The 27,929-nt window shown below is 39.0% G+C and overlaps 1 protein-coding gene across 2 annotated transcripts in view; it reads right to left on the bottom strand.

Annotated features, from left to right (window-relative positions):
• Nucleotides 1-27,929, bottom strand: part of KIF3B (kinesin family member 3B) — a 446,778-nt gene that overhangs the window by 216,402 nt on the left and 202,447 nt on the right. For both annotated transcript variants that reach the window (XM_044090351.1, XM_044090350.1), the window contains exon 5: nt 10,450-10,568. In XM_044090351.1, the coding sequence (XP_043946286.1) occupies nt 10,450-10,568 (119 nt within the window). The remainder of the gene's footprint in view (nt 1-10,449; nt 10,569-27,929) is intronic.

The following is a 27,929-nucleotide window of genomic DNA, read 5'->3' as shown; positions in this document are numbered from 1 at the left end:
TGGAAAGACCCCAAAAGTACCTCACCAAGAGGATCAAAGGGCTCAAACAGATGCCATATGCTGCCCGGTTAAAGAAACTCCAGCTCTACTCAGTGGCATACCGCCTGCTCAGAGGCGATCTGTGCCTGACGTATAAAGCCATGTCCAACCCAGAATTAATGGACATGCTGCACCTCAGAAAATCCAAATCCCATCGAGCTACGCGCTCGAGAGACTTGAACCTCAGCACTGAAATAAACAGGACATGCTGGAGGGACAGATTCATAACCCAGAGGGCTCCCTTCACTCTGGAATAAAATCCCAGTCCAGGTTAGGCAGAGTCCCACATTGACTCTCTTCAAGAGGAATCTTGATGAGTGGATGAGAGATCGTAGGTTTACCCCGGCTATCACTTCTGTGTCACTGTTAGACAGAGGCACAGTATACTAACCTCAAAAAACACATAGCAAAATTAATTTAAAATGGGTGGCGAAAGCCAAACACACTCTGGCTAGGCTTATAAATGCCCTAGGGCAGATAGCCTAGTATGAACCTATGAACCTATGTTCATTACATTGTATATCACTTTGATACTGTGACTTACTTGAATTTCCTATGCAATGACTAGATTTCCTTTTTCCTTTGTAAACCCCCCCCCCCCCCCCAACACACACACACAAATTGTGTATCCTATCAGACTTTAAACTGCTTGAGAATCTCATTCCATTCAATTTTATCAGACTCCTCTACAAGCCCTGGGCTGAAAAAAGTCCATGTAGATTGCAGCTCTTCACAGTAAAGGCTCAGCAAAGCTGAATACTACAGTTTAACAATGACCTACTGTATGTCTACATAATAAACCTCCTCTCATTTATTTATTTTATTTATTTGTCTGACAAACAGATAGGGTCAAGCAAAACAGCTCCGTGTCTGATCCTTTGAGTCCTTTCAGTTATGGCCAAGACAAATAATTAAAATAAATGATTAAAGCAAAACAGCAGCACACACATTTTATGTAATGGTTCTTAAAAACAACATTAATGTGATATGTTTTACAAGCAATTTAGGTCAGTGGCAACAACCCAAATGTACTCTCAATACACATACAAGGGTTGGTTGAGCATGCAGGTTCCTAGATTACCTAATATAAATGTAGGTCAGTGATAATAATCCATATGCACAGTAATTAAAATGTTTGATATTCATTGGAGCTTTGATTATGCCCTGCAACAATATATTAACTTATTCTACAAGTAACACAGAGTATAGTACAGTTGTGCAAAATCTTACCATAACAGTAGATGTCCTTCTCTTCACTGTTGCAGTATTCTTTACAATAGGGATCCCCTGCCAAGGGCAGCCCAATGTCCAGCCAGTATACCAAAGCCTATTGGTTATAAAGGGTACACTGTGTGTTACATGTATGCTCCCAGTGCATGGTGTAGGGCCATAAAGGTGATGTCCGGATGTACCATCCTCAGAAATGAAAAGCCTGAACAGGAACAACAGTCCAAGGATAAAAGAAGGTAACAAGCACATCCAGAAGGAAAAAGGACCAGGAGGAGGAAATAGGGAGAAAACACTACAACAGTGAAGAGAAAAACATCTACGGTTATGGTAAGATTTTACACAACTGTAGTATGTCCTTCCATATCACTGTTGCAATATTCTTTACAATAGGGAGAGTGCAAACACTCATGAAAAAGACTGTAAGGAGGAAAGGCCAGCAGAGCCCTCTAGGAAGTTATGGAGAATGCTCCTGGCAAAGCCAGCTCTAGCCCTAAAAATCACATCCAACTTATAGTGCTTAGTAAAGGAGTCCATGCTGCTGCCTCAAGAACAGAATCAGTATTTAAACCCTTGAAAAAATCACCAGAAGAAGCCACAGCCCTACTGGAATGAGCCTTAACAAAAGAAGGAAGGCTCCTCCCATGAAAAGAATAGCAAAAAGAAATGGTTTTAGATATCCAAGAAGAAATTGTTTGCTTGGAAATGAGCAACCTTAAAGATCTAGGATGAAAGGAAACAAAAAGCAGATCAGAGTTATGAAAAGCTTTAGCCTTATCCAAACAATATCTGAGTTGTCTATGCAAATCCAAGACGTGCAAAACCTTCTCACTAGCAGACTGCGGAGAAGGGAAAAAAAGTGGGCAAATGAATAGACTGATTAAGAGACAACTCATTAACCACCTTGGGTATAAAAGAAGGATTAGTATGAATGGACACCCTGTCCTTATGGAAAACTAAAAGAGGAGGAACAGCCATAAGGGCTTGCAGCTCAGAAACCTGTCCGCAGAAGTAAGGGCCAAAAGAACAGTCTTCCAAGAACAATGTTGTAAGGAAGCTGAAGCAGCAGGCTCAAAAGGAGCCCTAGTCAATGTTTCTAAAACATAATTAAAGGTCCCAGGAAGGAGGGACAGGCTTCATGGGAGGCCTAATGTACAGGACACCTTTAAGAAACAGTTTGGCCTTAAATTTAGAGGCTAAAGGTGAAGCCAAAGACAGACCATGGAGATTGTAAATAGGTGGACCTTAACAGAAGAATATGCCACCCCAGCATCGAGCAATTCACACAACCAAGAGAGAACTGAGGAAACATCCAAAGTGGATCCAGGTTACTAGAAAGACACCTTTCATTTGGATTAGTAAGCTTTCCTAGTAGTGTGTTTCCTAGCCTCCTGCAGGACCTGAAGCATGTCCTCAGAAAAAAAAATTCTGTAGGGGATCAAAACCCAATCACCCACAATGTTAGTTGAAGAGTGGACAGGTGGAGATGGATGAGAGATTCATTGTCTTGTGTGAGCAGGTCCACCCTGAGAAGTAACTTGTGATGACTGCCCCTGGCAAGATGCAGAAGAGGGAACCAATGCTGTCTGGGACAAAAGGGAGTCACCAGCAAGATTTTGGGAGCATCCTGTTTTATCTTGAACAGGACTTTCAGAAGGAGAGGGAAGGCATAAAGAAATATTCCCTTCCAATAAAAAGAGAGGCCGTCCACCTTCCAAGGCAGAGGGCATGGGGCTCTGTCACAAAACAGAGGAAGTTGTCTGTTCAGAGGAAAGGCAAACGGATCTACTTGAGGAGTACCCCACTGGTGGACAAGGTCTAGAAACACATCCCTGTGAAGCATCCACACATGGGATAGGGTTATGGACCTGCTCAAAGAATCTGCCACTATGTTCTTTTTTTTATTGTTTTTATTCGCTTTTAAAACAATAAATAAATCAATTATAAAACAAACAAATAACTATTTACATAGGTCCACAGCTTATCAATACATCAAAGTTGTACATATAAACAGCAATTAATATTTTCAAGCAAGTCTTTTAAGTTTAAGCCAAGATTTATATCAATGTGTAATATTAGAAGTTCTCATATTTATAGTATGCAAATCACTACTGCAAACAATTTTGCCATACAAATAAATTAAACACTAGAGGGGGTAACTTAACTTTTCCAATTTTTAGTATTACTTTTCTGGCTACAGCAAGCATAGACCAAAGAAGAGGCACTAGGGTTTTGAATTATTTCAGGAAGTAGAGCTAAAGATTTAGAAATATCACATCTATCTGGCCACAGAGCTAATTTCTTTCCAAGCAGGGGAATTAACTTCACATTCTTAAACCACAATTTTCAGCACCAAAAGTCAACTGATGGTTCATAATGAAGTGGAGGAAAAGGCATTTACAGTGGTCTTTGGTAGCAGTACATGCTGTCAGGTATCACTGTAACAAAGCTACCTTAGGTGAGACAGAAAGATCCAAATGTAGAATCACTAAAAACTAGGCATAAATGACCCTTAACAGCAAATAATTACCACATAAATGGAAGTAGGGGAGGCATTACCGTTAAACAGTTTATATATGTGCACAATTTCATCAGGAGACAGAAAACAGAAAATTAACACTGAAAATGTGTTATGATTATGTGGCGCAAATCTATGCATTTCTTCCTGTGTAAAACAGGATCATTTAAATAGTCTGGCTTAAATCACTTGGCATGGAATTGGCTGCTGTGGTCATGAAGGCACAGAAAAATTCTGTTCCAGCTTTTTTGTCCCTTATGAAGCTGAACATCAGATGCTACTGGTGCCTCTACCTCTATCTTGGAAGCTAGGAGTCAGTCCGGGCAACTTGGACTTAATCTGTTAATTTTTCCCATTCTCTGAGGGGTGACTGAGGCACCCTTGTGCAGAGTCATACTCATGGTAGTGGGGATATTTTTTGTTTTATGCCCTACCAGTTTCCCCACCCTATGCCCAACATGCAGTGATGTAAAGTGAACAAAGTCACAAAGCAATGTCTTTCAGCTTCTCCTGTTAGGGGTCGTCATAGCGGATCAGCGATCCGCAGATTGATTGGCAGTGGGGTTTTTATGGTGTCAGGTTACCAGCCTGGCACCCAACCTTCACAGAAGACACACACACACACACACACACACACACACACACACACACACTAAAAAAACACAAAGTCTCACAGCTTGCCAGTGCATGCCCCGGTATTTGTAACTTATGACACATACCTCCCAGTACCATCATCATTACAACTCTCCTTCAATGCTTAAGACCCCTCCCCATGGGACAGGTGAGATGGTACATGTCACTATAAGATTTTTAGATATGTTCAGGTAAGTACTGACTGTAAAGAACTTGATTTCATTGTTCCACTTAGCTTATTTCATAGCCCCTCACCTGTTTTGTAGCAGAATGTACTGGAGTCAGGTTCAACTAACTTGAACAAGCACCAGACAAAAATAAAGAAAATGTTTTCCCCACCGCCTTACCAAGCCTATTCAAATTTTCTGACGTGCATCAGGCATTTGCAACAAAAAATGAAAAAAACTTTAACAGCCCAAATCAAGCAATTTAGGTCAGTGGCAACAACCCAAATGTACTCTCAATACACATACAAGGGTTGGTTGAGCATGCAGGTTCCTAGATTACCTAATATAAATGTAGGTCAGTGATAATAATCCATATGCACAGTAATTAAAATGTTTGATATTCATTGGAGCTTTGATTATGCCCTGCAACAATATATTAACTTATTCTACAAGTAACACAGAGTATAGTACAGTTGTGCAAAATCTTACCATAACAGTAGATGTCCTTCTCTTCACTGTTGCAGTATTCTTTACAATAGGGATCCCCTGCCAAGGGCAGCCCAATGTCCAGCCAGTATACCAAAGCCTATTGGTTATAAAGGGTACACTGTGTGTTACATGTATGCTCCCAGTGCATGGTGTAGGGCCATAAAGGTGATGTCCGGATGTACCATCCTCAGAAATGAAAAGCCTGAACAGGAACAACAGTCCAAGCATAAAAGAAGGTAACAAGGACATCCAGAAGGAAAAAGGACCAGGAGGAGGAAATAGGAGAAAACACTACAACAGTGAAGAGAAAAACATCTACGGTTATGGTAAGATTTTACACAACTGTAGTATGTCCTTCCATATCACTGTTGCAATATTCTTTACAATAGGGAGAGTGCAAACACTCATGAAAAAGACTGTAAGGAGGAAAGGCCAGCAGAGCCCTCTAGGAAGTTATGGAGAATGCTCCTGGCAAAGCCAGCTCTAGCCCTAAAAATCACATCCAACTTATAGTGCTTAGTAAAGGAGTCCATGCTGCTGCCTCAAGAACAGAATCAGTATTTAAACCCTTGAAAAAATCACCAGAAGAAGCCACAGCCCTACTGGAATGAGCCTTAACAAAAGAAGGAAGGCTCCTCCCATGAAAAGAATAGCAAAAAGAAATGGTTTTAGATATCCAAGAAGAAATTGTTTGCTTGGAAATGAGCAACCTTAAAGATCTAGGATGAAAGGAAACAAAAAGCAGATCAGAGTTATGAAAAGCTTTAGCCTTATCCAAACAATATCTGAGTTGTCTATGCAAATCCAAGACGTGCAAAACCTTCTCACTAGCAGACTGCGGAGAAGGGAAAAAAAGTGGGCAAATGAATAGACTGATTAAGAGACAACTCATTAACCACCTTGGGTATAAAAGAAGGATTAGTATGAATGGACACCCTGTCCTTATGGAAAACTAAAAGAGGAGGAACAGCCATAAGGGCTTGCAGCTCAGAAACCTGTCCGGCAGAAGTAAGGGCCAAAAGAACAGTCTTCCAAGAACAATGTTGTAAGGAAGCTGAAGCAGCAGGCTCAAAAGGAGCCCTAGTCAATGTTTCTAAAACATAATTAAAGGTCCCAGGAAGGAGGGACAGGCTTCATGGGAGGCCTAATGTACAGGACACCTTTAAGAAACAGTTTGGCCTTAAATTTAGAGGCTAAAGGTGAAGCCAAAGACAGACCATGGAGATTGTAAATAGGTGGACCTTAACAGAAGAATATGCCACCCCAGCATCGAGCAATTCACACAACCAAGAGAGAACTGAGGAAACATCCAAAGTGGATCCAGGTTACTAGAAAGACACCTTTCATTTGGATTAGTAAGCTTTCCTAGTAGTGTGTTTCCTAGCCTCCTGCAGGACCTGAAGCATGTCCTCAGAAAAAAAAATTCTGTAGGGGATCAAAACCCAATCACCCACAATGTTAGTTGAAGAGTGGACAGGTGGAGATGGATGAGAGATTCATTGTCTTGTGTGAGCAGGTCCACCCTGAGAAGTAACTTGTGATGACTGCCCCTGGCAAGATGCAGAAGAGGGAACCAATGCTGTCTGGGACAAAAGGGAGTCACCAGCAAGATTTTGGGAGCATCCTGTTTTATCTTGAACAGGACTTTCAGAAGGAGAGGGAAGGCATAAAGAAATATTCCCTTCCAATAAAAAGAGAGGCCGTCCACCTTCCAAGGCAGAGGGCATGGGGCTCTGTCACAAAACAGAGGAAGTTGTCTGTTCAGAGGAAAGGCAAACGGATCTACTTGAGGAGTACCCCACTGGTGGACAAGGTCTAGAAACACATCCCTGTGAAGCATCCACACATGGGATAGGGTTATGGACCTGCTCAAAGAATCTGCCACTATGTTCTTTTTTTTATTGTTTTTATTCGGTTTTAAAACAATAAATAAATCAATTATAAAACAAACAAATAACTATTTACATAGGTCCACAGCTTATCAATACATCAAAGTTGTACATATAAACAGCAATTAATATTTTTCAAGCAAGTCTTTTAAGTTTAAGCCAAGATTTATATCAATGTGTAATATTAGAAGTTCTCATATTTATAGTATGCAAATCACTACTGCAAACAATTTTGCCATACAAATAAATTAAACACTAGAGGGGGTAACTTAACTTTTCCAATTTTTAGTATTACTTTTCTGGCTACAGCAAGCATAGACCAAAGAAGAGGCACTAGGGTTTTGAATTATTTCAGGAAGTAGAGCTAAAGATTTAGAAATATCACATCTATCTGGCCACAGAGCTAATTTCTTTCCAAGCAGGGGAATTAACTTCACATTCTTAAACCACAATTTTCAGCACCAAAAGTCAACTGATGGTTCATAATGAAGTGGAGGAAAAGGCATTTACAGTGGTCTTTTGGTAGCAGTACATGCTGTCAGGTATCACTGTAACAAAGCTACCTTAGGTGAGACAGAAAGATCCAAATGTAGAATCACTAAAAACTAGGCATAAATGACCCTTAACAGCAAATAATTACCACATAAATGGAAGTAGGGGAGGCATTACCGTTAAACAGTTTATATATGTGCACAATTTCATCAGGAGACAGAAAACAGAAAATTAACACTGAAAATGTGTTATGATTATGTGGCGCAAATCTATGCATTTCTTCCTGTGTAAAACAGGATCATTTAAATAGTCTGGCTTAAATCACTTGGCATGGAATTGGCTGCTGTGGTCATGAAGGCACAGAAAAATTCTGTTCCAGCTTTTTTTTTTTTGTCCCTTATGAAGCTGAACATCAGATGCTACTGGTGCCTCTACCTCTATCTTGGAAGCTAGGAGTCAGTCCGGGCAACTTGGACTTAATCTGTTAATTTTTCCCATTCTCTGAGGGGTGACTGAGGCACCCTTGTGCAGAGTCATACTCATGGTAGTGGGGATATTTTTTGTTTTATGCCCTACCAGTTTCCCCACCCTATGCCCAACATGCAGTGATGTAAAGTGAACAAAGTCACAAAGCAATGTCTTTCAGCTTCTCCTGTTAGGGGTCGTCATAGCGGATCAGCGATCCGCAGATTGATTGGCAGTGGGGTTTTTATGGTGTCAGGTTACCAGCCTGGCACCCAACCTTCACAGAAGACACACACACACACACACACACACACACACACACACACACTAAAAAAACACAAAGTCTCACAGCTTGCCAGTGCATGCCCCGGTATTTGTAACTTATGACACATACCTCCCAGTACCATCATCATTACAACTCTCCTTCAATGCTTAAGACCCCTCCCCATGGGACAGGTGAGATGGTACATGTCACTATAAGATTTTTAGATATGTTCAGGTAAGTACTGACTGTAAAGAACTTGATTTCATTGTTCCACTTAGCTTATTTCATAGCCCCTCACCTGTTTTGTAGCAGAATGTACTGGAGTCAGGTTCAACTAACTTGAACAAGCACCAGACAAAAATAAAGAAAATGTTTTCCCCACCGCCTTACCAAGCCTATTCAAATTTTCTGACGTGCATCAGGCATTTGCAACACTGATCTAACAGCAATCAAACAAGAGAATTCAGAGCAATCTTATAAATAAACTAGATAAATATGCAGATCAGCTTACCAACTCAGGCACAGTTTATATGGTTTAACAGGCAAAAGAGGTTAATACTGTCCATTACAAAAGCAGAAAAAATTTAGAGAGCTTTATGGCTGCAGAATGTCTCACTCCTTACAAAAAAACAGAAACTACTTTTGCAACTGCTGGAAGTTAAATAGACGGTTCAATATACAAACCACTCCTAAAAGATTCTACGAAAGCAACCACTAGCTGCAAAGGAGTTGCCCACTCAAGCACCTTTGCCAGGTCTCTATAGCACCTTATCTTAACAGCTCTTTAGACCGAGTGCAGCAGCAAGATGGGAAAACACAGTCAGGGGTAACAAAATGAAATACAGAGGAAAGCAATTCAACATATGGCTCTATTCAGATGCATGATATAAGCAGGAAAATGATCTAGTAGTTAGCATTTGTGCATTTTTTGAAGAATGTGCATTTTTATTAAATGGTTTTCAACAATGATTCTCCATTATCTGGACAGGGTTACCTTGTCTCCAATAAGCACACTTTTAAACAAGTGTGCTAAATTTACTCAAATCTCTCCCACTCCTCCTCATCTTTCTTTACAACGTCCATTACGTCATCCTCTCTCTAACCTCTATTCCACATATTTGATACTTTACAGCTCTTTTCTTCCCCTTTCTGTCATCTACTCATGCTGATGGATATACTCTCCTCGTATGTATACTATGTTACTCTGTCTTCCCATTTCTCCTGTGTTCGTCTACTCTCTTCGCATTTTTTTTACTATGTCTTCCCATTTCTCCTCTGCTCACTTCAGTTAAATGCATTCTCATTACAGTTCAGTTCCACCTTTGCTTTTAATAAAAACTCCCATACACTTCTATTTCTTTCAACATTCTCCCTGCTGCCTCCAACACCACCTAGACAGCTCCTTTATCTTCCACACCTTCTATGCTTACTTCATACTTGCCAATCAGCCTCTCTTCCTTTTATTTGCTTTTCCCACCATTTCTATAACTTGTGCTTCAGGTTGTTGCTTAACCCTGAAATAGGTTCAAAGGATGATACTAGGCTTTTGGCCCGGAGGCCCTTATAGGCCTAGCCAAGAATTTTGCCCATGTGAAATGTTACCTATATCCAGCTAGCCAATTATAGTTCTCAAGTTCTAAGTAATAAACAGGCTCAAGTCATATTTTGTGCTATGCTCAATGAATCATAAAAGCCCCCAGCTCTCATACTATCAAAACCTGCTTTTTAAATGTTTGTACCAAATTAAAATCTGAGCAAGTTACACACATGCCTACACCATAGCTGCCAACTGCTTCACAACAACATCCTATTTATTTTACAATAACATTCTTATACACCTGTCAATAAAAGTGCAAATTAGACAGTTATATAACTTGTATATTCATTAGACTAGTAACATCATCATGCAACTCCTGAGTGCCTATAGACTCTTGCAGTTCAAATCAGCCAATGCATTACCATGGGCAGTTACTGGGCAGATGAAGACAACAAGTGACCAACTGTTTTTTTTTTTTTTTTTGCAGCTGCTTGGATTCCTACAAAGGCATCTTTTTTACCCATCATGGCATCTTTTGACTTGATCATGAGAGTACAAAATGAAGATTTGTGCAACAATTCTTGCATTGCCCTATGTTTAAAAATCTGTAAAATCCACGTGTAACAAATCCAGCACTGCAGATCAGGGATCAAATTAGGGACAGACTATTAAAATTCACAAATGCAGCAGGAAGCAAGCTCTCCCGCAAACCAACTCTTGATACATACTTAAGCTTCAGCTCCCTGGTGAGTTCATTTTGCGTCTGCTCCAGTTCCTGTCTCTCCTTGATGTGCTCCTCTTGCAGGTCATGAATCTCTGATTTTACAGCTTGTAGCTTTGAAAACAGCTGTTAGGACAAACAAAAATAAGCACTTTAAACCTCATGAAAAGTTAATTCTAAAATACAAGTTATTATGAACACACAGTGGTTTTCCCAACCTTTAAACATTATGACCAGAAAAGGAAATGAGCACAGTTCAAACAGCATAACATTCCAAAAAGGGGGATTAGCTTCACTCCCCCCTGCCCCACCTTACCCTGACTCTAACTCTGAAATGCAGCTTACATTAAAAAAAGCCCTTTGTATAACACTACTACTTCACAAAACAGATCAGACACTTATCACTTGCATACACACAAACACACTGTAACACTACACATATCCCCTACAGTCAGTCTTGCACACACTAAATCTATCCCCTTACCTAATTCTTAACCCTAAAACACATTCCATCAAACTAAAGCTATACCCTTACTTAACCCTAAAAAAGAGGCACTTGCACACAAACTCCCGGAACCAACACTTACCTTTCTCAATCAACCAGAACTTCTCCAAAACACAGTTCATCTAATGGCATTTCATTCAAAACTGAAAGCAGTTAACTTGAGTCATACAAATGTGATTTAACCACATTAACTGTAATACTTTTACACACGCTATTTACTTATTTATATCTCTATTTATGGATGTAGGGCATCTAATCATCTAACCAGCAATGCCGATGACCAGGATATTGACATCATGTCGCTGAAACACAAAGTTGAAATGTTTTGCGCATGCTCCAGGAACTACCCAGGAGGGGAGTAAATAAAATGCAAGGGTTTCTGCAGGGGAGTAAGCCCCCTGCGCCCCCCATGTGGCAGAGCTGCATCCTCCCCAAACTTCCTAATTACATATACTAACTCCAAGATCATACAATCCTCGGGGAAAGGGAATATTCCCCAACCTAGGGATTGTTGACTCTCTACATCTGTCAACCATCTGTTTCAGGTAATCAAATGCTGCTGACATTACTTTTCATGTGACCAGCTGCCTTAAACCCATATACATGGATTTACTGATAATGAGTGTATGGCCCAGATATTAATGTTCACAATGTCAACCACAAAAGGTCGACTTTGCAAACTCTGACATGATACTACGCATGTGGCAAGCAAAAATCTCAATGGATGCAAAACGTAAATTTAAAACTTAGCATAAAACATATTTTGTTTCCAGGGGGAAAGCCCCCTGCAGCTCCCATACCCTCTGCTAATTATACACGCTTATTCCAAGATCGCATAATGTCGGGGAAAGCGTATATTTCCCAACCCTGAGAATTGTACAATATCGCTCACTTGTTGACCATCAATGTAGTCAGCTAAATATTGTCGACTAAACAGATGTCAATCAAAGTGGGATTCAATGACATTCAGTCTCCCCATATATATATGTGTGTGTGTGTGTGTGTGTGTGTGTGTGTGTATATGTACATTATATATATATATTTATATACACACGCACACACACTTACACACATACACATATATATATATACACACACACACACACACACACACACACACACACACACACTTACACACACATGTAAATATACAGGTCCATTATATGGGTATATTATATCATAATGGACCTCATAAATAAAGACATAGGGAATTTGCAGACTTTGGATCCAACCCAGTTTGGCTTTGTCAAAGGCAGATCATGCCTTTTAAACTTGGTTGACTTTTTCGAAACAGTCACCAAAGCCATTGATGAGGGAAAGGCAGTCCATACAGCCTACCTCGATCTGGCTAAGGCCTTCGATACAATACCCCATTCGGGTATCATTGAAAAACTCATCAGCTTAAATGTCAACCCATACATCACAAGATGGGTTGCAAACTGGCTGAGTGACAGAACCCACAGGGTCAGAGCTGCTGGCGCCATGTCAGACTCAAAGCCTGTCACAAGTGGTGTCCCACAGGGCTCAGTCCTGGGCCCACTCTTGTTTGGCATCTACTTTTCCAAGTACAAGCAAACACAGGAGGGTTATGGCTGACAAAGTTTGCAGATGACTGCAAACTGGGCCATAGTAGAAAACACATCTGACACAGATATCCTTCAGAAGGGTCTCACAGAAACGGATAACTGGTGCCAGAGCCACGGCCTAAAGTTAAATGCCAAAAATGCATAGTCATACCCTTCGGGAAAAACAAGGTTACCCCTAGCTACCAAATAGGTGGCAATCCACTGAGCACAGAAGAAGTTATCAGGGACCTGGGGACCCAGGTTGATAGTAGTCTGTCATTCGACACCCATGTAGCTAAAGTAGTTAGGAAGACCTTCTACATTGCCCACCTTATCATGAAGGGATTCTCATCTAGATCAAGGGAGGTCATAGTCTCCCTTTACTCATCACTCATCAGACCAATGATTGAGTACAATGCCCCATTCGAATGTATCTGACCCGACACTTGCAGCAGCTGGAGAGGCCACAAAAGTTCCTCACCAAAAGGATAAAGGGTCTCAAAATCTGTCCTATGCTGCCCGACTGAAAGAACTCCAGCTCTATTCAGTCGCACCGCTTGCTCAGAGGTGACCTTTGCCTAACATACAAGGCCATGTCAAACCCAGATTTGATGAATATGCTTCACCTCAAAAATCTAGATCCATCAGAGCCACAAGGGCGGAGACTTAATCCTTGACACGGCTATTAATAGGACGTGCTGGAGGGATAGATTCATCACCCAAAGACTCCCTATGCTGTGGAACAAAATCCCGGTACATGTGAGGCAGAGCACCTCGCTGGCCTTGTTCAAGAGAAATCTTGACCAATGGATGGGAGATCGCAGATATACCCCAGGGATTACCTCAGTGTCACTGCTCGACAGAGGCACAGAAAAATAATGGGTATAGTTCCCCATACTAAAGGGGTGGCCTAAGCCACAAAACGATGGGCTAGGCTTGTAAATGCCCTCGGGCAGATAGCCTAGTATGAACCTATGAACCTATGAACCTACAGTGGATATAAAAAGTTTACACACCCGTTAAGATGCCAGGTTACTGTGATATTATGAGACCACAATAATAATTTCTAAACTTTTCCCACCTTTAATGTGACCTATAACCTGTACAATTCAATTGAAAAACGAACAAATCTGTTAGAGGAAAAAATATAAAAAAATGTACACTACATTGGTTGCACAAGTGTGCACACTCAAACTAATACTTTATTGAAGCACCTTTTGATTTAATTACAGCATTTAGTCTTCTTGGGTAGGAATCTTATCAGCATAGCACATCTTGACTTGGCAATATCTGCCCACTCTTCCTTGCAAAAGCGCTCCAAATCTGTCAGATTGCGAGGGCATCTTTTGTGCACAGCCCTCTTCAGGTCACCCCACAGATTTTCTTTTGGATTTAGGTCTGGGCTCTGGCTGGACCATTCCAAAACTTTAATTTTCTTCTGGTGAAGCCATTATTTTGTTGATTTGGATGTATGTCTGGGGTTATTGTTGTGCTGAAAGGTGAAATTCCTCTTCATCTTCAGCTTTCTAGCAGAAGCCTGAACGTTTTGGGCCAAAAGTGACTAGTATTTGGAAGTGTTCATAATTCCCTCTACCTTGACTGAAGCCCCAGTTCCAGCTGAAGAAATGCAACCCCAAAACATGATACTGCCACCACCATGCTTCACCATGGAGAGGGTGTTCTTTTGGTGATGCGAAGTGTTGTTTTTGTGCCAAAAGTACATTTTGGAATTGTGGCCAAAATGTTCAACCTAGGTCTCATCAGACTATAACACATTTTCCCATATGCTTTTGGGAGACAATGTATTGTTTTTGCAAATTTTAGCCGGGCTTGGATGTTTTTCTGTGTAAAAAATGGCTTCCATCTTGCAACCCTACCCCATAGTCCAGACATTTGGAGAATACGGGAGATTGTTGTCACATGTAGTACACAACCAGTACTAGCCAGAAATTCCTGCAGCTCCTTCAGTGTTGCTGTAGGTCTCTTGGCAGCCTCCCTGACCAGTTTTCATCTTGTCTTTTTCATCAATTTTAGAGGGACGTCCAGTACTTCACAAAATCACTGTTGTCCCATATTTTCTCCACTTTTTGATGACCGTTTTCACTGTGTTCCATGGCATATCCAGTTCTGTGGAAATTTTTTTGTACCCTTCAACAATGAGATCCCTTTGATGCTTTGTAAGCTCTCTGTGAACCATGGCTTTTGCTGTAGCAGGCAATTGAGTAAAGGTCAGGAAAATCCTACTAGAACAGCTGAACTTTATTTGGTGTTAATCAGAGTCTCTGTACCAAAGAAGACTGAATGCTGTAATTAAATCAAAAGATTCTTTAACACCGTATCAGTTTTAGGGTGTGCACACACAGCAAGGTATTAGTTTAAGGGTGTGCACACTTATGCAACCAGCGTATTGTATGTTTTTTATATTTTTCCCCAAACAGATTTGTTTTTTCAATTGAATTGTGCAGGTTATAGGTCACATTAAAAGTGGGAAAAGTTTTGAAATGATTTATTGTGGTCTCATTTTTTATATCAAAAAACCTAGCATTTTAACAGGGGTGTTTAAACTTTTTATATCCACTGTAAATACCTTAGGAACTGGTCCACTTTTAAATTTCGAAATAACAAAATCTCGAGTTTTGAGATACCGAACTCAAAACATCGAGATTTTGGTATCTCGAAACTTAAAAGTGAAAAAAAAAAAGACAGCTAAAATAATGTTTTTTTGCAGGGGGCAAGTCCCCCTGCACTCCCCCACACCCACTACTTAAATATACCAACTCTGAGATTGCGTTACAGTAAAGAGAACGGTAATGCACCCGCTCCACTTACTGTTCTCTTCACTGTAGCATGATCTCGGAGTTGGTATATTAAAGCAGGGTGTGTGGGTGGGGTGCCGGGGGGCTTGCCCCTCTGCAAAAACATTCTTTTACTTGCTTTGTTTTTTTTTTTTTTTTGTTCACTTTTATGTTTCGAGATACCAAAATCCCGATGTTTTGAGTTCGGTATCTCAAAACACTGAGATTTTGGTATTTTGAAATTTAAAAGTGGACCCCATGGGATCAACTGTAGCCTATGCTAGAATTATTACACACACACACATATATATATATATATATATATATATATATATATATATGTGTGTGTGTATGTGTGTGTGTGTGTGTATGTTTCCTGATTAAAACTGTGATTATTATCAGTTTTCTAATTACAATATAACAACATATCAGACGTGATAAATGGCTTTGTTTCTCTTTACAGCATGCCTTGACAAACGGGCTTGTTGACAGCCACCTTACAACTTTACCTACTTTCACATTTTAACATAATCTGGTACTTTAATCCATTAATGAACTACTCTCTTTGAGAACTAATTTGTAATTTTGCTGTCTTTCAAATAAAGTCTTTTAAATGTTCTTAATTTGATCTGGTTAGTGTTCACTCTTCTTTCTGGAGCGAAACATTTTCAAAGGAATGATTCCTTAGTTGTGTTAAATAACTGAATTGTGTCTCCACGTACAATTCTGTAATTTACTGAAAACAGTTCCAAACTCTATAACCTACTGACGTGTATGACTGTTTCCAAACCTTTCATCTTTTTGCTGAACTTTCTCTGGATGCCCTCTAATATAAAAATCACTGTTTTACTGTAACTGGGAACCATGGACTACAAACATTCTATTTTTCTGGTCTTAACACCTTCCTAATAGTTTTCATCACCATGATGTTTCCTGACGATGCATCTTCTTACACATCCCATATTGTTTTGTGCACTGTTTCATTATACTCACCAGGTGATGGTCAAAAGTTACTTTATCGTTTACTATACATCCAGTTCAGTCTTACTGTAGCATACATATAAAGGTGGCCATATTTAGAGCAATTAAAGGTCATATACTTTATCTTACCTGAGTTAATCATTGTGTTCTTTACTTTAACCCAGATGCATATGCATTCCGGTCCTAGGTGCAACTCCCCCTGATCTGCCTGGCTTATTATATACTTCCCCACTTTTAAGTAATCAGCACAGAGGCAATAAAACATCTGGTGGAATTTTTGAAGCAGAAATATACACTGAAAAAATAGGGCCTAAAATGGATCCTTGTGAATTCCTCTCCCATAACCCATTACCTTTCCTTGAAAGGCTTTGTCATAACCCATTACCTGTCCTTGAAAGGCTTTGTCATAACCCATTACCTTTCCTTGAAAGGCTTTGTCATAACCCTTTACCTTTCCTTGAAAGGCTTTGCCATAACCCTTTACCTTTCCTTGAAAGGCTTTGCCATAACCCTTTACCTTTCCTTGAAAGGCTTTGTCATAACACATTACCTTTCCTTGAAAGGCTTTGTCATAACCCATTACCTGTCCTTGAAAGGCTTTGTCATAACCCATTACCTGTCCTTGAAAGGATTTGTCATCACCCTTTACCTTTCCTTGATAGGCTTTGTCATAACCCATTACCTTTCCTTGATAGGCTTTGTCATAACCCATTACCTTTCCTTGATAGGCTTTGTCATAACCCTTTACCTTTCCTTGATAGGCTTTATCATAACCCTTTACCTTTCCTTGATAGGCTTTGTCATAACCCTTTACCTTTCCTTGATAGGCTTTGTCATAACCCTTTACCTTTCCTTGAAAGGCTTTGTCATAACCCTTTACCTTTCCTTGATAGGCTTTGCCATAACCCATTACATTTCCTTGAAAGGCTTTGTATACCATCTGCTACTTTTGATCCTGTAAACAAATTACAATCCATCTAACAAGTAGTTCAGATAAACCCAAATTAAACTAGTATTCCTGACAGCATAAAGGAAACAGATAACATATTGTTCTTCAGGGCACAAGATATTTCTAATAATAGAATGTACCTAGAAATAATTTAGAAATGCTGGTTAGCAATGGCATACAATAAATAATGTTATATGTATCGCATATCCTTTTATCTCGATAGAAGTTTTGACAAATTAATCAGTTGCTTAATACACTTATCAGGCTTTGGTGATTTTTTTTTTGTAATAAACTAATGGCGTACTGTTCACAACAGGAAACACTGTACATTCTCTGAATATCACTCGTGCAAACAGTGATTTACTGTTCTATAATGCTTTCTTATCACTCAGAATGCTGACTGCAAAAGACTCCTGTAATGTATTTATTAAATGTCATTTGGTTAACTATGCTTTCTTCTCTGCTCTATACCTGCTGATAAACTTACAGACAAAGAACTGTGTACTCATTGCATTGTTCACTCAATAATCCCAGGAGAAGACAATTCTGGGCACATTGCAGGTGCTGAGAAGAGCACTCTTGGCTAACATCAAAGACTGAAACAATACTAATTTTATGAAATCTAGTCGCACCTTGGGAATGAGGTCCATTCCCATCATGGTATTAGAAACCTTTGGAGAAATTACACCAAAACTACAAAGTACAGAGAGCGCTTATGCTGCTTGTTCTTTGTTATGCCTACTCTCTATGAGTACTGAAAAGGATCCGCAGTCTAGCTCACTCACCTGATTTACCAAGTGCAAAATACACATACACATACATACATAAATAAATCGATACCAGCAGCTTGCAATTTACCTTATCAAAAGCAGCTGAGAAATGAGTGCATGACATAATTTTAAATATTTCCCTTAACTTCAGCTTTGATGATGACTTCATACAACTGATGGTAAATTACAGCAGATGTTTCTTTTCTACAGGTATGCTGGTAGATGTCACTATAATCTATTTTTCTAGTTCTTAATCCAATGTCCTTAGGACAAAGTGTTTTCATTACCTTTTCTATTCTGCTCAACAAATTAGTCTCTAGGATCATATGGGATTAACTACTACAAATTGTCCAGTATCCTAGAATTTCTACATTCTTACAACATGTAGTGAGTAGTTGATATAATGGTGTAACTAACACACAACTCAAAGGTTTAAGTCCCCATTTGTTAGGCTAGCATTTCCAGAGGTTTTTGGTAAAGTCCAGATTACAGAGTACTGTGATAATATCCTCATTTGTTAAACTTACTCTACGTTTCACTCCATCTACATGAAGAACAAAAATTGTGGAACCTCTTGAGCTATAGCAATTGGCAGAGTGATTGGTAAACAAGCCCTGTGATTTCAGTGCCATCCCTGTAGGTCATGCCATTTTCTTTGACATGATCACCTGTTAAACCAGTTTCTTTCCTTTTCTGACATATTTAAAGAAAGCCCTTTTATATCTCATCCTGTTCACCAACATGAACCGTTCAAGCACTAAATTCTATTCTTTTCACTAAACTATTTATTCCTTTTTTAAATATCTATCCTTCTCAGTTTTCCAAGTCCTTTACAGTTTATTTCTTCCCTAAACAACATTCTTTGTCATTTACTAATGGCGCCAGTTGACAGACATTTGCTCCCTGTTCTGCCTTACTTTTTTTTAAATTTGAAGATATAGTCCTTAAGAAAATTCAATGAACTATATAACTTTCCTGTCAAAATTTCAGTCTAGGGGACCATTTTCAGAAAAATAATCAGTTTTATTCATTTTATGACACGTTATTTCATGCAATAATCCACCACTGGCAGTAGTAGGTTCTGTTTCAGAGACCGCCCTATTGCAGTGCTTGCCTCAAATGAGTGCAGCATCATGGTGGACTGCATCTCTGGTCGAACAAAAATATAAATGAAGCATTCCCGTGGAGAGGTATGTGATAATGAATCATATGGTCTTCCCGTAAATGCCTAAAGTAAGTGATTTGCACAGCTGAGCAATTCAAACTACTGTTCAGTTGTGTAAATCGAGCACCACCAGTCACGTTAATCAACTCTGATAAAAGCTCATATTCACATATTAATTTCAAAGGGTGAGACTGGATTAGAAGTGCCTGGGAGTTTAGTGAACAGACAGTGTTGGCATGTGTGGCAGTGTGTGAGAGAGTGCATGCAAAGGTAGGAGTGGTCTCATGTGAGTGCTTGTGTATATGTTTGCCTGAGTGGGTGCAGTACTAGAGCTAGATAGGGTGCATGCATGCCTGTGTCCATGAGAGTGAATAGATGGGGGGGGGGGTGTCATGTATGGTGCGTGGTGGGAGGGGTGTCATGGCTGCCATACCTCTAAACGTCCCTTGACTAAATGGCCAAATTTTGCAATACTTTGGGGGGAGAGGAACTAGGCAACAAGGATTTTGAAATATACAAGTTACTTCAAAAGTTAACAGAAAAACAGGTTTTGCAACACAATATATGTGTGTGTGTGTGTGTGTGTGTGTGTGTGTGGGTGTGTGCGCGCGCGTGTTAGGGGGGGTACACTAGACATTGAGGACACTCTTGAATAATACCCTAATCCACTTACAAAGTTAATATCATCTTAATCCACTTAGAAAGTTAATAGAATACAGCTTTCGGATGTGATGCATATTATGAATACTAACAAGTATTAAAGTCTAATGTTTGACATTGCTGACTGACTGTAATGGTTTGTGACTTATGAAAGCTATGCTCAAGACTTTTGGACACAGAGAGGGGTAACACTAGATGACACCAGGGATCTTTCTAAATATTTCTCTATCCCATTTAAATGAATGGAGCTACAAGTTTTGCATCATGATGCATTTTCTGAACAATAAGAAGAATGAAATTCTAATTACTGGAATTAATGACTTACTATAATCAGTCATGACTCATGAGGAACAGTGACAAACTAGAAGGTAACATCAGGGATACGTACGAGGCATGCAGTGTTTCTATGAATGAATGGAGGGTGCCTGTGCCAAAGTGATGCATGGGCTGCCAGTGGTGACTACCTCTGTAAAGTGCTAGTAAGTGCCTTCATTAATCATCAAGTGATTCAGAGACATGCAAATTAGCCTATGAAAGCATCTTTCCTGATTGCGGCCAGTGTGTATCTGAACTGTTGGTTTCTGCATCACATTAAAAGGCCCTTTGTGCCATAGCCTTACAGCTCATGGCCAGCCTGTTTCTGAATCCTGGCCAATGTTATTTCGCTGTTTATATTTAGAGTCAGACTTGACATAGGTGTTGACAACAGGCTACAGCCACAGAGTGATCACTACCGATAACTGGGGAGGGGGTAGTAAATAATATCGTTCTACATCAAAAACCTGTAGAATGCATATTACACATAAAATATTGTTTCCACTAGCTGGGATAAAAACAAGCTGTTTCAAAATATTCACCAACAAGTTTGCACAAAAATCAATATTGAAAATACTTGAGGAATCAACTTTTTCTACTCTGTTCCTGGAAAGTTTGAATCACATGTAAAAATATCTTCTTGAGCACCTATGGAACAGAACCCATCTATTCCCTCCACCATCAAAAAAGAGCTACAAGAAGACATAGCCTAAGTTTCTGAATGGTTTATCCATAAGAGGTTAATTGAAAATAACCCCCTCCCCCAAAATAAAGAGACAGAAATCTGAGATTTTTTGGAACATGAAGATGACTTAAAGGTATCTCACAAAAGTAGACTATACTACGAAACATGGAATCCAGTCAAACCACCCCCTAACTACAATATATAGGGTTGTAGCTAGACAAGGCTCTTACCTTTCTATACATCAACATAACAAAATCAAAGAATCACTGACTACTATTTTGGTCAACAAAAATTTTACACTTTCTATGTCCAAAAAGTAGAAAGGCCATTGGCAAAGGCAAACTAATAGCCTTACTTCAATATGTCTGCCATTCATGGTCTATGCCGCAAAGAAAATCTTAACATCTATTGAAGCCACTGATGGACAGCATTTGTAGATTTGTAACTCTACTCCCCAAAGAGATCACTGCACATTACTGAGAAAAGCAAAATAACTACCAATTAAACTGAGGTACACTGTATTAAAAATAATATGTTAATAATGGTAATATGGTGGTTATAGGACACCAGTTTGGTGGAATCATTTACTGGCAGCTTCTTTGAATAGAAATTACTTAAGCAGTGCACAGAAATCTCAGGAGGAGAGAGAGTTTTGTGGGCAAAGATTCACAAATATGGGGGGGGGGGGGTAGAGCAGACAATCTGTAGTCTATGTTATCAAGTCTGTTTTTTGGGGTTAGTCAAGTGGGAAAAAATGGATTACAGTCTAGGTTGTAACTAAGCATTCCTTCTGTCAATTGCCTAGTAAAGTACAGGAAGGAGTCTGAGTTAAATAATAACTATTAGTATAAGGGATACTAATAGATTTATTAACAGAATGAGACTCCCCTCACATGTTAAAGTTATTAATATTTCACAATTATGATTTTTTTAATGGATCCGTTTAAAACATTTATGCTATTACAACTACTCAATAACAGCGAACGTTTGAGCTTATCAGACTTTCCCATTATAAAATCTTTTTGTTCACACTATATTATAGAAAAAAACTTAATTTTGAATGCAGACATGGAGGGCTACTGGAATCTTAAGTGGCACTCTGCAATTTAACTTGATAAGAATAGCCATTTCTAAATTTTCTTTACATTTAATTATAACAATAAATTCAAGCATGATACATAATAGTTAAGCTAACTAAAAGAAACACTTTTTTCATTTATTTAAAACTCAGTATTAAACTCTGCTTAGGTGCACAGATAAGCACTAAGCTATCAGTTTGCAGACTGTTAAAATCCTAACCAATACCCAGTGGTCAGAATCAAAGTGTGTACCCTGAATCTGTGAGGTAAGACCTTAACCCTTATGCCATCCCCCAAATTAATTACCCAGTGCCTACCACACCTCTTGTAGGTTAGTACTAGTATAACTGCCCATGTGGGTCATTTTAAACCTATCCAATCAAACCCTATACCTTGTGACTCTGAGGTAAATTACCTTAAACATTACATCAATCCCCACCATGAAAATCCTACTTCACATTACAGGCCCTCATGAGTAAAAGTAGTAAATATTTATTCAGATGGATAAGGATCTGGAATAGTGCTTTCAAAAAAATATTTTTTTTTCTAAATTCATAGAGTAATAGTTCATGCTCTTACATAATACCTATCCAAATCCACAAGTTAGCCTTTATAAGTAAATTAGCATCATCATGTTTTGGGTATGCAAATCTATTAAACATGTTTGATTTTTTTCTTGTTAGATAATTTTCAAAAGCTGACACAAATGGCATAACATTTTTGCCGATACACCATTTCATTTCACTCAACAGAAAGTTATTAGCTAATTTGTATATCTTCAGCTTAAATTAGATTTTTTTGTACCAAATATTAAGTGTGCAATGCTTCATGAAAGTATAGACAAGAGGAACAAGTTGTAGCCTTTAGAATACTTCAAGCCCATCCCTTTCCAAAAAGCCACAGAAGCCAAAGTCTAGGTAGAGTGGACCCTAACCCTGCTTCAAAGTGACTTGTTATGGTGAAAACAGCAAAAAGAAATAGGATGAAACAACCACCTAGAAACTGCCTACTTCGCTGGTTGTCCTTTTTTCTAACCTTTATAGGTCAAATAGCTGATTGGCTTTCCTGAAGACTTTTGTTCTCTCCAAGTAGTACTGCAGCTGCCTGAGGACATCCACAGCATGCAGGATTCTTTCTTACTTGTTTTTATGTTTTGGAGAGAATACAGGGAGATTAATAGATCATCTCAAGGTAAACTCTGAAACCACTTTAGGCATAAAGGAGGATTTGTTCTCAAAGAAACCTTTGTACTTGTGGAGAATGAGCTAAGGCTGATTCAGCATAACAGCCTGTGACTCTATACTCTTCTTGCAGAAGTCACAGCAACAAGCAACAGTTTTCCAAGTCAAGAACCTCAAATCATCCTGATGAGCTGATTCAAACAGTAGATGCAATCATTTTTCAAGCACAAAATTAAGATACCAAGGAGGAAATACTTGTTTTTCTAGGTGGAAAGATATGTAAAACCCTTTCAAAACTGCTCAGCAAGAGGACAGTTAGAATGGGGGGATCTAAGGGCAGACTAGCAGAAATGGTAGAAAGATGAATCTTTGTAAAAGAGTAAGAAAGGCCAAAGGATAAATAGTTCTCACAAATAAATTTAGAACCAGGGGCATCCAAGCCTAAAATATGTGTCTTGGTTCTTCGCATGGCACCAACTAGAAAATCTTTTCCACTTACACAGCTGTGATTTTCTAGTAGCAGTTTTTAGGCCTTATTTACTACCTATTGCACCATCTTCAGAAAATAAAATGGTGCTTAGTGAGTATCAAAACTCTGTTATACAGGCAGTCAAAGAGTTTTCAGGCTGAGATGTATCAAATAATCCCTGCTTTGTGTTAGCAAATCCAGTCTATGGTGAAGCTTGCTCTGACTGCCCTTGGCCAATTTCAAAAGAAAGGAGAACAACTTCTGACTAGGCAAAAAGGGAGACAGCACCACTACCTTTGGAGTCTCCTTATGGAACTTTAGAAAATCACTTGGAATCAGTGTAAAAGGTGGAAATGCATATAGGAACACTCCCGTCCATGGTAATGAGAAAGCATCTTGTCTTCCAGGCCTGTTTGCAAGGAATCCTGAAGAAGAATTTCTTTAACTGCCTATTTTGAAAGAAGGCAAACAGATCTATTTGAGATACTTCCCACAGATGGATTAATTCCTGAAGGATCCCTGGAAATAATTTCCATACTTGAGGGTCTATCCTGTTCCTGCTGAGCTTGTATGTTACAATATTTTGCTCTGAAAGAACACCATGTGGCCTAAAGGGTCAAACTGGGCTGAGTTGCCACTTTCAACTCTATCACAGCAAGTCTGCAAACAGGGTAAGATTTGATACCCCCTTGTTTATGTACCACATCATTGTGGTGTTGTCTGTGATAACCTGAACAGGTTTTGGGAACACAGTTGATTTATTGCTTTTAGAGCACTGATTACTACCTGTATCTCTTTGACAATGATTTGTTTTCATCTGCTCTGCTTGTTCCACAGACCTTGCACTGACGCTCCCTTAGATACAACACTCCTTCTCCAAGAAAATTCTTAAGCATCTGTTGTAACAGACTAATGGTGAAGTGGAAGGAAGAATGGGAAATCTAGAAGGAAAGACAGAATTGATCCACCCAGCATACCTCACTTCTCACAACCCCCTAGAATGGTAATCTGAAAAGTTAAAGGTTGCTGGTGTCGAGACCAGAATGACATGAGGTACCACTGCTGTTTTTTCTCATATGAAGTCTGACAAAGAGAATCATAAAAAAATCATAGAGGCCATGAAACCCAGAATCTTTCGAAATTCCTTGGTGGATACCAGAGACTGGGCAAGCTTAGGAATATTTCTGTGTATAATTCTCCTTAGTCCAGTAGAAGAATAGCGCTTCCTAAGAAGTATCCAGAAGACATCCCAGAAAACCATTCTGTGTGAAGGGATGACAGATAACTTCTATAAGTTCAATTCAAACCCCAGACTGAGCAAGGGTTTCTTGACACAACTCAGAGAATCCTGAAAAAAAAAAAAAAAGAGTCTACAATTATAAGACAGCTTTCCAGATATGGAAGACAGCAAATGCCTTGAAGTCTGCAGTAAGTAATTAACTGAGCCTGACCCTTTGTAAACATAATTTTTAAAGTAGATAGACCAAAGCGTAAGACACAGAACTGATAATGTAAGCAAGACACAGACAATTTTAAAAATGTCTGAAATCCTTTGCCAATAGGAACGTGATGGCAAGTATTCTTTAAGTCTTATGTTACCATGAAACTTAGAAAAGGAATGAGGGTTTGAAGGGAAACATTTTGAACTTTGGGACCCTGATGTACAGATTGAGAAATGAGCTGTTTAAGATTGGTCTCCAAATTGCCCCTTTCTTTGGCACCAGAAGATACCTGAATAGATTTCACCTCTGATTCAAGGGCACTTACTCTATGAACCCCGAGACATTTGCTCCAATACTGGAGGAAATAGAGCTGTCTGATTTACAGGATGAGGAGGAATCCCCTGAAAAGGGGGAAGATAATCTTACTGTCATATGTACCTCTACTGAATAATTGTCAGAACCCATTTTCTGAAATAATCTGATGCCACTGGGAAAGATGCAGACCCAGATTGAGGGACAGGTTGTCAGGGTGGGGTTGGGGGGGACATGGAGAGGTAAGTAGTCCTTCTGATATTTGGACTGCCCTTGGTTCTGAGAGGCTTTCCATTTTCTTTTTACAGCCTCCTTGTCATTGCTTTTTAACATCTTGTATGTTAGCATCTTGCTGCTTAAACTTATTCTTGAAAATTGGTGTTAACATAGGGAAAAAGGTTGTATTTAACTTAGAAAAGGCGTGTTGGAAAATATGGGTCACCCCCTGACTAAATGTCCACCTTTCATCAAATCTTTATTAATCTTAGTAACAGAAGGGCCAAATAGAACACCCTTGTCAAAGGGGAGATTTAAAATCTCAGTCTTAACATCTGGCAAGTTTTGAGAATGCAAACAAGCAAATCTTCTCAAAACTGACCAGCAGCAACTCTGCAGACAGTATGAGCAGAACCATAACAACACTTGAAAAAATGTTTGGTTACATGAGAAGCAGATAAAATTATGGCATTCAATGAATTCTTCACCTCAGAAGAGAGAAATTGACAATTAATGTTCTCATAGTTTCAAAAGAAGCAAATGAAAATCTTAGCATATGACTCTGACAGTTTAAAATTCTGAAGGTTAAACCAGTAAAAGAATAAAGTTTCTTTTGAAACCTATCGAACACTTCCCCATCCTTGTCAGAGGAAATTGGATTTGCATTAACAATCTGCTAAACAGCAGTTTTAGAAAAGGAAATAACTGCAATATCTACATTAGGATTGGAAAACATACTTAGGAGTCAAATGTACTTTGGATAACCTATCAGACTTTCTAGGGGCAGGAAGTTGACTGTTAAGCACAATGCAAGCTGTTAAGAAAACATGGTCTAAATCTGATAAAACATAAGGGATGGCTGCAGGCTGTGGGATATCCAGTTGCAACAAATCGTAATCCTTAGGCTGTAAAACAAGAACCTCATTCTGTTCCCACAAAGATACCTCTTCATTTTAGCTAAGGTCAGAAACATTTCTGGGCAGAAATTTGAAGCAACACTTTCACCAGAATCGGCTCAGACAGCTTGAGGAGAAATCACTGAAGAAAATACTTCTTCCCCTCCATTTTCCTGTTCTTCTGATTGAGAATCAGTGCTAGAACGAGAAGGAACACTTTTTCTTTTTTTGTTACAGGTAAATGAAGAAACAGAATTTGACACACAAAAAGCAAAAATTAATTCTTTAGTAAATTCCAGCACTTCTTCCCTAAACATCATAATAACTGCTTCTCTAAATAGTCTAAGTTTGTTATAATGATCATAAGACAACAAGCTGCAACCAGCTAATACCTCTGGGTGCCTAGATGATTAACAGCATGTTGCAGGAGTTATGATGCACAAGATAGCTGAAGCTGCATAAATCTCAAACAGTAAAAATGTTAAGGTCTCCAAGTTATTACCTGTCAAGAGAAGCATTTAATGACAAACAATAACCTAATGTCATCACACACGATGGGGAGGGTACACAAACACACAAATATAAGATATAGAAGTTAGATATAAGATATAGAATTACTACTCTCTTACTCCATGCATGGGACTTAAAAGAACCAGTAGTGCCACTACATTATGCCCTACAGAATTAGTATGACAGGTTCCTGCAACAGATAGTTATAAATCACAAAAAAAAAAAAAAAAAAAAAAAAAGCAAGGAGTGAAAACATAAGCTACAAGCAACAACATAAAGCGTAATAAAGGAACTTTGCAGCTGGATAAGCACAGTTGAACCTGGAATTACTTGCTATAATTACTTGCTTTTTTTTTTTTTTTTTTTTTTTTTATGCTCAACTCCTGAGAGACTTGCTTGACTACAAACATCTGCATTACAAGCTGAAGCTAAGTGAAACTTACAGTAGTGAATTTTAGTCTTTTGTTAAGTACAAACTGGCAGTTTTAGAAGTACTGTTGTTTCATTTTTTTCTGTTTCCTAAGTGTGTGTTTCTGAACAGTGTGTTGTGTATCTCTCTGGAGTTAGTTCTCCACCCTCTCTCCCTGTTCCTGTGTTGGTGGCTCTGGAATTGTCCGCCTCTCCTGTAAGTCTGTATTAGAGCACTCCTCCTGGGTCCATCTCATTTGCTCACTTAACCAAGTCCAGTTAGATCATATTCTGAGTCTAGTGTTCACTCTACTTAATACAGAGAGAAGATTTGAGAAGGCCAGTCCACTTAGGTTCTTCCTTCCTCTCTTCTTGCACTTATAAAAAAAAAAATATTTTTTTTGCACTTTACTCATTTGCTTTTACTGTATTTGCGTTTCCTCCTACTTTATTTTGCTTTTCTTAAAAGTACTCACTTTTATTTATTCTGCTGCATTTATTACTGCTTGGTCGTAGACTGATTAAATTGTAACTGTTATTCTAAGTCTTTTGGTTTAAGCAGTTGAGCTTCATACAAGCTGTTT

Source organism: Protopterus annectens, chromosome 12.part0 (genome assembly GCF_019279795.1).
Source record: "Protopterus annectens isolate FY-2018-M chromosome 12.part0, PAN1.0, whole genome shotgun sequence".
NCBI lineage: Eukaryota > Metazoa > Chordata > Ceratodontiformes > Protopteridae > Protopterus > Protopterus annectens.
This window is presented reverse-complemented; position numbering and strand designations above follow the sequence as displayed.